The sequence below is a fragment of the Esox lucius genome, chromosome 9 (assembly GCF_011004845.1).
Source record: "Esox lucius isolate fEsoLuc1 chromosome 9, fEsoLuc1.pri, whole genome shotgun sequence".
Taxonomy (NCBI): domain Eukaryota; kingdom Metazoa; phylum Chordata; class Actinopteri; order Esociformes; family Esocidae; genus Esox; species Esox lucius.
This window is the reverse complement of record NC_047577.1, coordinates 11,550,861-11,562,449: the sequence shown is the minus strand read 5'-3', so window position 1 is coordinate 11,562,449 and position 11,589 is coordinate 11,550,861. Positions and strand designations below refer to the sequence as shown.

At 43.3% G+C, this 11,589-nt stretch overlaps 2 protein-coding genes across 5 annotated transcripts; one reads left to right on the top strand and one right to left on the bottom strand.

The window, feature by feature from the left end:
* Positions 1-1,374: 1,374 nt before the first annotated feature.
* On the bottom strand, positions 1,375-4,857 carry elof1 (ELF1 homolog, elongation factor 1). Its single transcript, XM_010872820.5, has 4 exons — positions 4,765-4,857; positions 4,325-4,475; positions 3,529-3,599; positions 1,375-2,782 (listed from the first exon to the last, which is right to left on the bottom strand). Exons 1-4 carry the CDS (start codon positions 4,850-4,852, stop codon positions 2,718-2,720), a joined length of 375 nt encoding a protein of 124 aa, XP_010871122.1. The 5' UTR covers positions 4,853-4,857; the 3' UTR covers positions 1,375-2,717.
* pld6 (phospholipase D family, member 6) lies at positions 4,839-9,734 on the top strand. Of its 4 annotated transcripts, none has more exons than XM_010872818.3 (5): positions 4,840-4,928; positions 5,532-5,598; positions 5,810-6,003; positions 6,291-6,520; positions 8,158-9,734. In XM_010872818.3, the coding sequence occupies exons 3-5, from the start codon at positions 5,810-5,812 to the stop codon at positions 8,415-8,417; spliced, it is 684 nt and encodes a 227-aa protein (XP_010871120.2). In that variant the 5' UTR covers positions 4,840-4,928; positions 5,532-5,598; the 3' UTR covers positions 8,418-9,734. The 4 variants fall into 4 exon arrangements, with proteins under 4 accessions (XP_019905513.2, XP_010871120.2, XP_010871119.2 ...); XM_010872817.3 differs by lacking the exon at positions 4,840-4,928 and adding an exon at positions 4,939-5,094; XM_020049954.2 differs by having other exon boundaries at positions 4,839-4,928; positions 5,532-6,003.
* The last annotated feature ends 1,855 nt before the right edge of the window (positions 9,735-11,589 follow it).

Sequence of the window (11,589 nt, the reverse complement as noted above, 5' to 3'; positions counted from 1 at the left end):
GCTGCTGAGTGATATCCGCCGTGTCTAATTGGCCAGTGAGAGTATGTTTGAGTCAGGCGGACCGTCCTACTGGCAACTGGACAGGTGGAAGAGGGAGAGATGGAGAGACCCGAGGAGGAAGAGGGAGAGATGGAGAGACGCTGGGAGGAAGAGGGAGAGATGGAGAGACACGGCGAGGAAGAGATGGAGAGACACGGAAAAGAAAACAGCATAATGGCTCAACAGGATGAAAAATGTAGGAACACAAAGCTAGATATTTCTGGCTTTTTCATGCATGTGTTTGTTTCATGATACTGCTTGAGGAAGTCCCGCGCAAGCTTTCGAATCTTTCTCTAGTAATGTTTAAGGATGAGAGATTTTACCAAGGAATCAGATGGAGAATATATCTGTCAACAGACCAAAGGTTGTAGACACTGAGACAGATGTACTGAGGACAATAGAAGGGTTGAATAAAAAGCTTGGTACATTAACCTAATTACTTATGAACACCTGGGAAGTCTTTGTCAAGCCACCTGGCTCTTTAGCTTTACCCTTTATACCTGAGAGGTCCAAAGCGGAGCTAATCTGCAGTCATTCATCTGCCATTTTAGATTTCGGTCATTTAGCAGACGCTCTTATTCAGAGCAACTAACAGTAAGTGCACACATTTTAAAAGAGCTAGGTGAAACGTCGACACATTCCAACTAACCAAAAACACTGCGGCCAGATTACTCACCAGCAGAAAAAAAACTAAACATGATCATTATCAATCTACACTGCCTCTGTTTAATCTTTCTGAATGAAAGACTTCCTCACCAACAAAGCCCACAATCAGACTTCTGTAGGCAAATTTCCTATCCATTGTGTTCAATTGCAGTTGAAAGTTCCAAAAATGAGCCTATTGTGAAACAGCTCCGAGTGCCTACCAACCAAAATCTATTTGTTACCTTGGAAACCGTTACCATGGCATGTAGTAATGTGGGTGATTGTCAGCCTTGACAATAGAGAATGTAGTGACACTTGACTGCGTGTGCCTGCGTGAGAAGGGGGCGGAGCAGGGGAGATTGTGACGAGCTGAGGGACATCCACTCAACATTGTCACCAACCCCAGCTGAGCCCACAGACACACACGCTCCAGGTTTGGATCCCAGCAGGTGACCAGTATACAGTTTGCTAAAAGGACCACCTGTGTGCATTTCAAACAACAGCCTTTAGACAAAGTTGGTCGCAGTCTGTACAATTTGGTGTTCAGTCAGCCCCTTATTAGGAAATAAAAAATAAAAAAAAGCATTCATATTTATATAAATGCTTTTTTATAAAGGGGATATATATATCCTATAGCTTACTCAAGTTCCAATGGATAACTCACAATCAGACCACTGACACAGACATTGATCATTGGTGTCAAAATAAAACACTTTATTTTTCAAATCAAAGAACAAAAGATTATTACAATATCACAAAGAATGGGCAAACCAACAATAAAACATTTGCAATTATCTTATTAGAAAGACAAAGAAATCTATAGTAATACTGGACCTATTAACCTGGTGTTTATACCACCCAATCTTTCCTTTTTGTCCAGTTTCTCTAACAAAGGAATGGAGCAACATGTCTTAAGGGAGAACCCTAGAAATAAGACCTGTGATAATCTTAGAAAATATTTCATACACCACTTGACAAAACGACTTGTGGGACTGGGCAGTTCCAGGAAGCAGTATTAATGAATTAGCCAGCTAACGGTTCCAAAATTCTAACTTTAAACTGACACTATAATTGACTTGAAAACCAACAACATCCCATGTTCAAATGTAGCTTTCTAAAAGAATTTGAAAATCCAGAGATATGTTTAACAGCATATCCTGCTTTCTGGAAGTACCTACTGGTTTGTATGGAAAGTAACAATACTGTTGGATAGTCCTGGGAATTGCTTTAACACTGCCACGACTTTCTAGATCCAGATCTATTTGTGCTGTTTTTTCCCCCACTTTTACATAGGAAGCTGGCAGAAATGGACAGGCAGTCAGGCTAGGACACAAGGTACCCAAGGGAGAGTGAAAACCAAATGTGGTCAAATCGAAGAAACCCACCAAGAGCAGTTCCTATATAGCCCAAGTTCCTGTCTGTCGATGTCCCAACGACAACCCCTTCTCACTCTCACTGTGACAGCAAACAACGGTTTAGCTTGCCAGCGAGCAATGAAATGGGAGAGCACAAACAGATCTGAAGCCAGACTAGTGACCTACTATATAATTCTACTGGTGACGTCTAGGAGCCACAGGTAGCCATGACAGTTGATAGTTCTGTGGAAAAGAAAACAATCGGCGAGGAGGGGGAAATGCAGACTGAACGACGACCCCCGCTGTGACCACGCCAGACAGGGAGGTCCACCCTCGGTCCACAACCTGGCCGCTAGTGTGGGAGACATGTAGTGAGGTACAGGTCAAAGGTCGCATTCCAGGCTTACAACATTCCAGGCACCTGACACTCCTCACAGAAACGAGACAGGTGTAACACATCAGCGGGTCACGTGATATGACGGAGCAGCGGGAAGCCCGGCTGTGCAGTCGATGAAAAGCAACTGTCGATGAATGCAGGGCACCGTCTGCAATGTGGTCGGCCTGGGGCGGGACTGTTGTGTTGGGCTGAAGACCGGCCAGTGAGTTGTGAGAAACAGACAAGTGCCAACTCCAATCAGCTTCCTGTTTCAATGCGTCTTCAGCCCCGGGGAACCTGGGCTACTGATTGGCCGCTTCACAAGCGTCTATCCAATCGCTGTAGACGTCCACAGGCTCTGACAGATCTAAGAAAGCGAGGTAAGGACATGTAACCGACAGACTTAACCGGGTGACGTTAGAAACAATAAATGGTGAAAATTGGATAGAACAGTGTTTAAACTGGGGATGCTTAGCCATTCAGCAGACAATTTGTCTATACTTGATGCGTTCCGGGACTTTTGCAGCCACTGGTGATATGTGGCCCAGGCGAGCAAAAAAATGGTCCCCAGAAATTGTATTTGTATGTACCCAATGGCTAACTGAGGTACAATAATGAATCTACTTTCTACCAACCCAAAATAAGATGTAAAGATGTTTTATTAAAAAGCATAATCTAGGTGGTTCAAACCTGAATACTGATTGGCTGTAAGTCTGGGTATGAGACCTTATACTGGGGCAATGACCGAATGAAGAACAGGACTATTTTCATTCCTAACCTATTGAAGGTATCCAAGAGTTTTCTGCTAAATGGCCAGTGTTTAATGAGCGCATGTACATATTTACTTTACACAGCCACCCGGCATTGTGTCAGGCATAGGAACAGCTACTAGTCGCCAAATACCACACCCTCTTGGTCCTCATCGTTTAAGTGTGTATTTGTAGACCTTGTAAATACACACGCTTTAAAACTAAAATGGAAAATTCACATCAGTGACAAAAGTGGATGGTTTGGGAAGGTCAGCGGTCGCTGCATCATTGGATACGTGGCAACCTTTATTTCAGTAACAACAGCCAAGGTGTTTTCAGCTCAACAGACGCATTCAAAGGATACAGGTGATGGGGGTTTGGAATTCCTCCAGGCAAACTGTGCATGATATTATCCCAGTGTTCCTTGCCCTTTCCCTGTACAACACAAAGTCAAAAGGTTAAACACCACATCGCTACACATACTTGGCACACAGGTTTCAGTGCGGTGAGTAATCACCAGTCGCACCGGTCGGCTCATTTAACCCTTTAGTAAACCTTTCTGTCTCTGTAGCCAACAGTTCCCCACTCGTCTAGCAGAACAACCTACTGGTCACATGGTAGGATACACGCTTCATAAAAAGGTACAGTCATTACCTTTTCTTTGCAATACCTACATTCCTACAAGTTGCACATAACTTTTGTACCGAGCAGCGTTCCAGTGGTAAAATATGTACATATCTGTGTAACTTCCAACTGGAGACCACGGTTAAATTCCCAGCATGCTCCCTTGCAACTTACTCTCCCAGTTTTGAGATGGATGTCAATAAAGTATGGAAGTGGCTTTTCCATCTCGTGTATAACCTGTTGTTGCTATCGCATCAATAAAAACATTTTATTCTGTGGTTTATCTAATTCCGTTTCTGATACAATAAGGCAAAGAAGAGCACAAGTTGGACAAATCAAAAACACTGAGCAACGCCACCTAGTCCGGCAGATGACTAGCAGCCGTCCATTGATATTCATGGGATTCCGCCGTAACGCATAGTTTCAAGCAACACGTCTGTACGCTGAAAAATCGTTGTAATTTAAATAACAGTTTATAGTAACACTATTTCAAATGAAGGGCATTTGAGTGATAGCCATAGTGTAACAAAACTTACATTTTGACATCGCATGACTTCTCGTGATTGCAGAATGGACAGGTGAACTGAGTGTCCAAATTCCCAGTAAGCTTTTTCTTTGGAGGGGGCTTTCTCTTGGACTTTCGGCGACCCATAGCTACGTCTTCACGTGTAACCTTTCGGCTAAACTCTGTAGAGCAAAGTTCACCAAAATATAATCATTTAACGGTGTAACTGAATAGACCACATTCTTCATTTAAATCAACGTTTTGAAACTAAAACTAAGGTAGCTAGTTAGCTAGCTAACAATATAACGCGGCTGGCTAGTATGAGATCCTACACTACGTGCAAGTAGCTAAATAACGTTAGGTTCAAGCTAGGCTATTACAAATACGTGTATTTTCATACGCGTACAGTAATATTTTAAAGTACACGATTAGGTTACACAAATTCCTAATTGAAATGCTGTATTTGTTTACCTTCTGTTAGAAACCACACGCTTCGGCTTTTCAGTAAAAAGGAAGTAAGTAACGAGAACCGGAAGTTGACCTGATTGGCGGACACCATGCAATCTCCCGCGAGTTTTAGGCCACATACGCCTCTGAAGGTGAAACACAAGGGGGCGACACTTGTCAGTAGTCAGGTAATTCTTCTTTTATTTTATTTGACAAAGTAGTCTGCCGCTGAAAATATTCATAACTGTAATAAACCCCTGCAAACACCCCGCTGACGGAAGCCGAGTAGTAACGTTAGCTGGACAAACTAGCTAGTTTGTGTGGTCGTCATTCAAACATATGTGGGTTTTAAGGGTAAGCACTCGCCGCTGAATAACGTCCAGGTAGCCGTGTGTTTTGTGTAGGAGATGGCAGAAGTGGTTATATGTACGAGTTAATTATTGTCCAAATATGGCTGCTTAAAACAAGCTACTCTTGATGACTGAGCTAGTAGCCTCGGCTGCAGAAGTACGCGACATTTGAGAGTAAAAGCCATAAGCATTGGTGATTTATTGATGCGTTTTTTTTAAATTTGTTTTATGGAAGCTTTACATTGCTCCATAAAATGAATGCATTTAGTCCGTTACTCTTGCTAATTGCTTAAATTAAGTCAGAAACCACACCTGTATAAAATAACCAGTTTTTTGATACATAAGTTTCCTGTACTGTATGTCGCTGTAAAGCTAGTGAAAACTGCATGCCCAGCTAACATCGTTATGTCTGTTTTGCATACCCTGTCTCAACAATCAAAGCTGTCATCACTTCACCTGCATAATCCTAACATCAAGAGCTGGAAGGCAGAGGATAAAAAGGAAGCTGGTGACTGTTTTAAAAAAAATCCAGTTTCCACAGTTCATGCTATACTCCCGATAGACATCAATCAAGTGTCACATATTGGTGTTGGTTTGTATTGTATATGGGTGGAGGGGGGGGCAGGATATTCAGCCCCCCCCCAATTCTGCAGCCCTGCACGTAGAGTAGCACTTCCATTAGAATGTGTCGTGACTCTTAATGCTCTCTCTGCCCACAGATGTCTGTGGTTCAAACGGTGAAGATCCTTGGACTCGGAGCCGTGGCCCTCACCCTCAGCGTGGAGTGGCTGGGCTGGCTCTTACGCCGCATCTGGCCTCATGGCCTCAGGAACCGGGGGCCCCTCAAAGAAGTGTTTTTCTTCCCCACTGAGGTGGCGTGCACGGAGCATGTCTTCCATCCTGACTCGCCATTGTAAGGAACGCAGTGTTTCCCCAGACAGTGGGCTTTCTTTTCTCTCAGGTTTGACTGCCATGATTCAAATCACTGTTTAAAAAAAAAAATAAAAAAAATAATGTGACGAGGCAGATTGTCATACAGCGATTACATTTCGGATGGCCCACATTGTAAGAATATTTTAACCGCTAAAGCTGAAATCCCCGGGAGCGCAGCGAAACATTTCGTGTGCGAGAACAAGTTAGAGCCCTGCTCACCTCCAGTCCCACCTCTTTCTGTCTTCCTGTTTCCTGTCTGTCCCTCAGCCCCTGCCCCTGTCCTTTACCCCACGGAGTGGAGACCTCCTTCTCCCGTCTCCTGGGCCACATTATGTCCGCCTCCTCCTCCCTGGACTTGTGTGTGTTCGCCTTCACCAACGCCAGCCTGAGCCGGGCCGTCCTGGCGCTCCACGCCCGCGGCGTCGCCGTTCGCATCCTCACGGACATGGACTACACCCTCATCACCGGGTCTCAGATCGGGGCCGTCCGTAGAGCAGGTAGCAGGTTATGTCTGAGGCCCAGAGTTTTTCGTGGGTAAGCCATGAGGCCCGGGAAACACTCTGAGGCCCCTAGTTCTCAACAAATGTACAATTTGGATTTCGGGCAATTCCAGGGTTATGGTGACTCTGACAGCCAGCGACTCTAAACGTGTTCCATGGACGAGGTCACGAGGCACACATGAAGGACTGGTCAGATGCTACTGGTGGTAAGCGTGAGTCGGCTAGCCTAGGGTGTCTGACCAGTTCCCAAAGGGTCGTTGAATCGAATCCTCCAGCTGGTAAAAACATGTTGTTCTGTCCACGAACGAAGGGAGTTGACAGTAATTTCACCCGGGGTTGTTAAAAGAAAAGAACGTGTTCTCAGTCAACAGAGCAGGTACAATAAGAACATTTAAAAGGCCCTGCCGGGTCCCTTGGAGATGAATTGATACAGATGAGAGGGGGGTGTCTCAAATGGATCCCTAGTCCTCTGCCTTGTCCAGGGTCCCTACAGTGCTCTACCCAGGGAACAGGGTGCCGTTAAGGACCCTACAGAGAGATGATTGATTTCTAATGGATGTTGCTGCTGGGTCTGGACCCATTGGGCATGCTAAGTCAGAAGCCCTTCACCCTAGGCATGTTATTAATGAGTCTGACTTCTCCTTTTCTTTCTTTTTCACTCTCCCATAATTAGATTCAAACCTACACTATCTCAAGTGAATTGGAAACGAGACAGCACAGTGAACTAATTTGTGTTGGTTTAAAAATAAAAAGGAAAGGAGGCTGAGGAATGTGTTTCTTGAAAAAGGGCAGAAAAAGGACAGATTGAGACATGCCCGGGTTGTACTTAAACAGGGCTTGGAATTGTCAGGGTCTGTCTGGACACAATAGGTATGAACCAGACAGGCATAGGGTGAGCAATGGTGTTTGCAACATGAAATAGCATTGAAGTTGTAGTAATAAAACCAGAATACATTGGATGTTTTCTCAACGACAGCAATTAGTGGAAGAAACATTTCCTCTCTTTCCAGTGAAAAATAAAACCCTAATGTTCTTTGATTAGATACATATTCACACCCAGGGTCGGTATATGGTAGAAATACCTTTTGCTGGTATTACATCAACTAGGCCATGGTTCTGTAAACTACAGTGCTGCACTGGGCAATATCTTTCCCATTCCAGACTTCTTCAGGGTCTATCAAGTTGATGGGGGGGAAATGGCTATACAGCTATTTTCAATTCTTGGCATCAATTTTTAAAACGATTTTCAAGTCGCAACAGAGACATTCACAGTGTTTAGTGCCAGTGTCTGGTGTAACTGTCTCAGCTCCTGTCTAGATCCGCTAACTACTGCCCTGTCATTCAAAAAGTATCATTAAATATCCCAATAAAAAAACAACATTAACTGTGTTCTTGGTAACTCGTGCAGTTTTGTCCACGGTTTTTGCCCCCCCCCCCCCCCGCATCACAATTGAACTCTGTTTTAAAATCCCCGATAGCCCTGAGTGGTTTCCATCTTCCCCTGCAGCTCGGACGCCTGACGCCGTCTGACAGCCATGCGTACGTGTCCGGGTGGCTTTAAACGTCCGCAGGTTTTCAAACGCAGTACGTGACTGTTGGACCTCACCGGTGTGGCGTTCCCTTCCGTCCCGCAGGTATCTGTGTGAGGTGTGACTCCGGGGCGGTCCACATGCACCACAAATTTGCCGTCGTGGACGGCCGGCGCCTGATCACAGGCTCCCTGAATTGGACCCTGACCGCCATCCAGAGCAACAAAGAGAACGTCCTGGTCACGGATGAGCCGGACCTGGTCCGGCCCTTCATCGCAGAGTTTCAGAGGCTATGGGCCGTTAACGCCCCGCTCAGGAGGCCTCCGTCGCCCGTTGCTGAGAAACCCGCTAGCTTAGCTGTGTGAAACGGCTACGTGGGATGCGTCTGCGCGGTAGCAAAAGAATAGTAGTGGTTGTTTCTGGTTCACCGACAGATGATTAGTCTTTTTTTTTTTCTATATTTTGTATTTTTGTATTGTTTCTTTTTTTGAGAAGCCTGATGGTTTTGTACTGTTAAGAAAATCTGTATGTTTGTCATGAGGGTTAGGTTGTGCTGGTCAAGTATGTGATGTATATTTAGGATACAGCGGTGTTTGTATATTTAGCAGCGTTACCACTGAGGTTGTCTGGTTTAGTCTTGTTGCAAGAGGCTGTATCTTAATACCTTTATTTACAGTTTGGAAACCAGCTATCATTGTGTTTCAGAGGAATGTGGCTTAAGTGTTTGTATTCATGTAGTTCTGTACTTCAGTAGATGTTGTTTTTTGCGAGATCAATTCCACTTTATGCTTAAATGGGGATGTAGAATCACTTTGATATTTTTCACTTGTGTTTTGGAGTTATTGACGTTGCTTATTTTATAACAATACCTTTTTATTTTTGTAAAAAAAAAAAAGAAATCCAATGTTTTGATAATATAAATACCAGTAGAATAAATAGGAATACTTAATGTGAACTCAGGTCCATCTTTTATGCCTTCTCATTAGGAATAAAGAAAATGTTAGATTGTTCAAATGGGCAGCCAGATTCTGACAATTCCCTCACTGATCTTTTGGTCTTTTGACCAATCACATCACATCTCTCTTCATGTCAGATTTATATCGGAGCCAATTTGATTGGTCAAAAGACAAATGTTGACTAGTGGCAAAGATCAAAATGGTGCAAGCGGACCCTCAGAGGCACAGATGGTTATCACAGGTAGTGCATTGCATGTATTCCGAGATCTGTAACGCTTCTCGCCGAGCACACAGCTCCAGTAAAAAACACTTTCATCCATTCTACTGCAATCTGGCTGTACGTCCTGCGTCTCAGTGCCCCGGGAGCTGTGTGCCAAATTACATCAAATTCCATACATTTGACCAGAGCCAACCTGAAGTCACACAGGGCTCTGCACAGAAGTGGTGGACTACATAGAGAATAGCCTTAGGGACATACTCATACTTAAGATTTATATCAGTGCTTTTTGAGTGGGATTTAAATAGAAATTCTAAGAGAAAAAAGTGATCATTTGATATGTATTTTAAAAATATATTTGTATATCCAGTGTTTCTATTCTAAAAGACAGTGTCAACCCCCATGGAGTGAGAGACATTGCTAAAGAAAATTCTCATGAGACTTTTGCCTAGTTAAAGCTTGTTTGTACTTGCCTGATCGAGTTGACACGCAGACCAAAAAAATGCTAATAAAACCTTTTACAGTCTGTTTTAAACTGCAGCTTTTTTACTGAGTGTTGTCAGCCAGTACTTCATTGAAAATGTAAAACCTTATTTTGTGGACATGCTTGTAGGAGTTGGTCTTAATGTGCATAGTTTTAATGAAAACATTGACCACTTCATGGCTTGGTGCTGCTTCTAGGCCATTAAATACTTTAAAAACAAATTGGAAGCCCATTGTTATAGAGACCAATAGGGCAGGACTTTTAGAGGGTAAACATTTCCCAGCTGGATTAGGCTCAGCACATCCCGTTCCCATACAGAAAAATGATTTCTATTATCTGTCAAAACCCTGTGTTTCTGAACACACCCAGATGAATATGGACTCTAACGTGATAACGGATATTCCTGAATGGTTTGTGAATATTGACGAGGATGAGTGTTAAAGACACATATATCACACTTCCCTCAGGATGCTAACCTCCCATTTTAATGTCCCCCACAGTGAAATTGGTCTCTGGCTGTGGGTGCGTGCATGCTCCGACACCACAATCAGGTTTTTTGCTTCAACTTGGGTGAATACTGCAATGTGTCTAATGTTTACAAAATGAAACTGATTGGCGGTGGTACTATCACAGAATTTAAAATGAAAACATTGCAAGGTGTATTCTGTTGTGGGGACTCCTTAGGTCAGGCGCTCGTGAAAGTTACGTTGTGGATGTTGGCCGAGGAATGTGTTCTCCAGCGTGTGTGTACTAGCGAAAGAGTCCTGGTTGAATGAGCACTGTGATAAGTATCAGAACTACTTGGTGTGACGTGCCAGGAGGAAACATCTCGACCATTGACTCCCCTGCTGTGTAGTGGTTCCAACTAGGCATGGTGAAATTCACAATACAGTTAGGGGAGAAAATTGGGGTTAAGTGAAAAAAAAAAAGAATTTGCTTAAACTCAGAAATAACGTGTTGCCTTTCATGCTCCGTCTTTGCTGGAAAGGGCCACTGGATGATATAACAGGCCCCTGCATCCGTCGATAATTTTCACTCACTCATCTTTGAGAGATCTTTGAAAAAACTGCTGAGGCACGCACTTCAAGGAGAGCCGAAGTGAAGGTGAGGGGTTCATTTTGGATTCAGTTTCTACCTCAGGGACCTATGAGGTCAGCCATGATGGACTTATTGACATTTACACATTTGTAAAAAATACTGAAAAGGTTTCTGCTTTTTTTTTTATATGCACAGGTCTGGTCTGGCAAATGAATCAGTCAATGATTTGTGTTGAAACAACAAGTACATGTTGCAAACACTGTCGAGACTCAAACAATGCCAGAACATTCTTTTTCAAGAACCAGTACGAAGAGTAGCTGTACAACAAGAGGACATATATACGAACTACTATTTAAAGACATACAAAATGAATAAAATGGTTGAAAGAAAATTGGTTTGAATGCAACTTGAGACATCATATTAACCATGCTAAAAGTGTCTGTTTTGAAATGTTAAAAGAAATATCAAAGGTTTCTTCATCCCTCTGAAAGAACTATTGGCTATGGTTGACAGAAGCTTTACCAAACATTTTGGTAGTAATCTGGACAGTACCAGGGCACAAATGGCGAGGGATAACGTTCCTTGTCACCTTGTTAATTAATGAGGTTGAATGTCTTGGGTATGATCTCTGTAGCTTCCTCAATCGTTCTCGTTGAATACAGGACTCTCCGTATTATTTCAGAAGAGTTTAAAAACGTTATATTCGTGTTTACGATAAAATCTACTGCGTTATGAAACCCTGCTATTATTTTCTGTTGGAGGCAATATGATCTGGAAAATAACCTGAACAAACCGCTCTGCATCCACCAGACTCGTACACTCAATTAGGACGACATTAACTC

Excerpts from the sequence above, each read along its gene's own strand:
- pld6 (XM_020049954.2), top strand. The coding sequence starts at position 5,810 with ATGTCTGTGGTTCAAACGGTGAAGATCCTTGGACTCGGAGCCGTGGCC. Across the intron at positions 6,004-6,290 it reads TTCCATCCTGACTCGCCATT|CCCCTGCCCCTGTCCTTTAC; the intron begins GTAAGGAACGCA and ends TCTGTCCCTCAG. Across the intron at positions 6,521-8,157 it reads CGGGGCCGTCCGTAGAGCAG|GTATCTGTGTGAGGTGTGAC; the intron begins GTAGCAGGTTAT and ends TCCGTCCCGCAG.
- elof1 (XM_010872820.5), bottom strand. The coding sequence starts at position 4,852 with ATGGTGTCCGCCAATCAGGTCAACTTCCGGTTCTCGTTACTTACTTCC. Across the intron at positions 4,476-4,764 it reads CGTGTGGTTTCTAACAGAAG|AGTTTAGCCGAAAGGTTACA; the intron begins GTAAACAAATAC and ends TTTGCTCTACAG. Across the intron at positions 3,600-4,324 it reads AAGTCATGCGATGTCAAAAT|GGAAAGGGCAAGGAACACTG; the intron begins GTAAGTTTTGTT and ends TGTGTTGTACAG.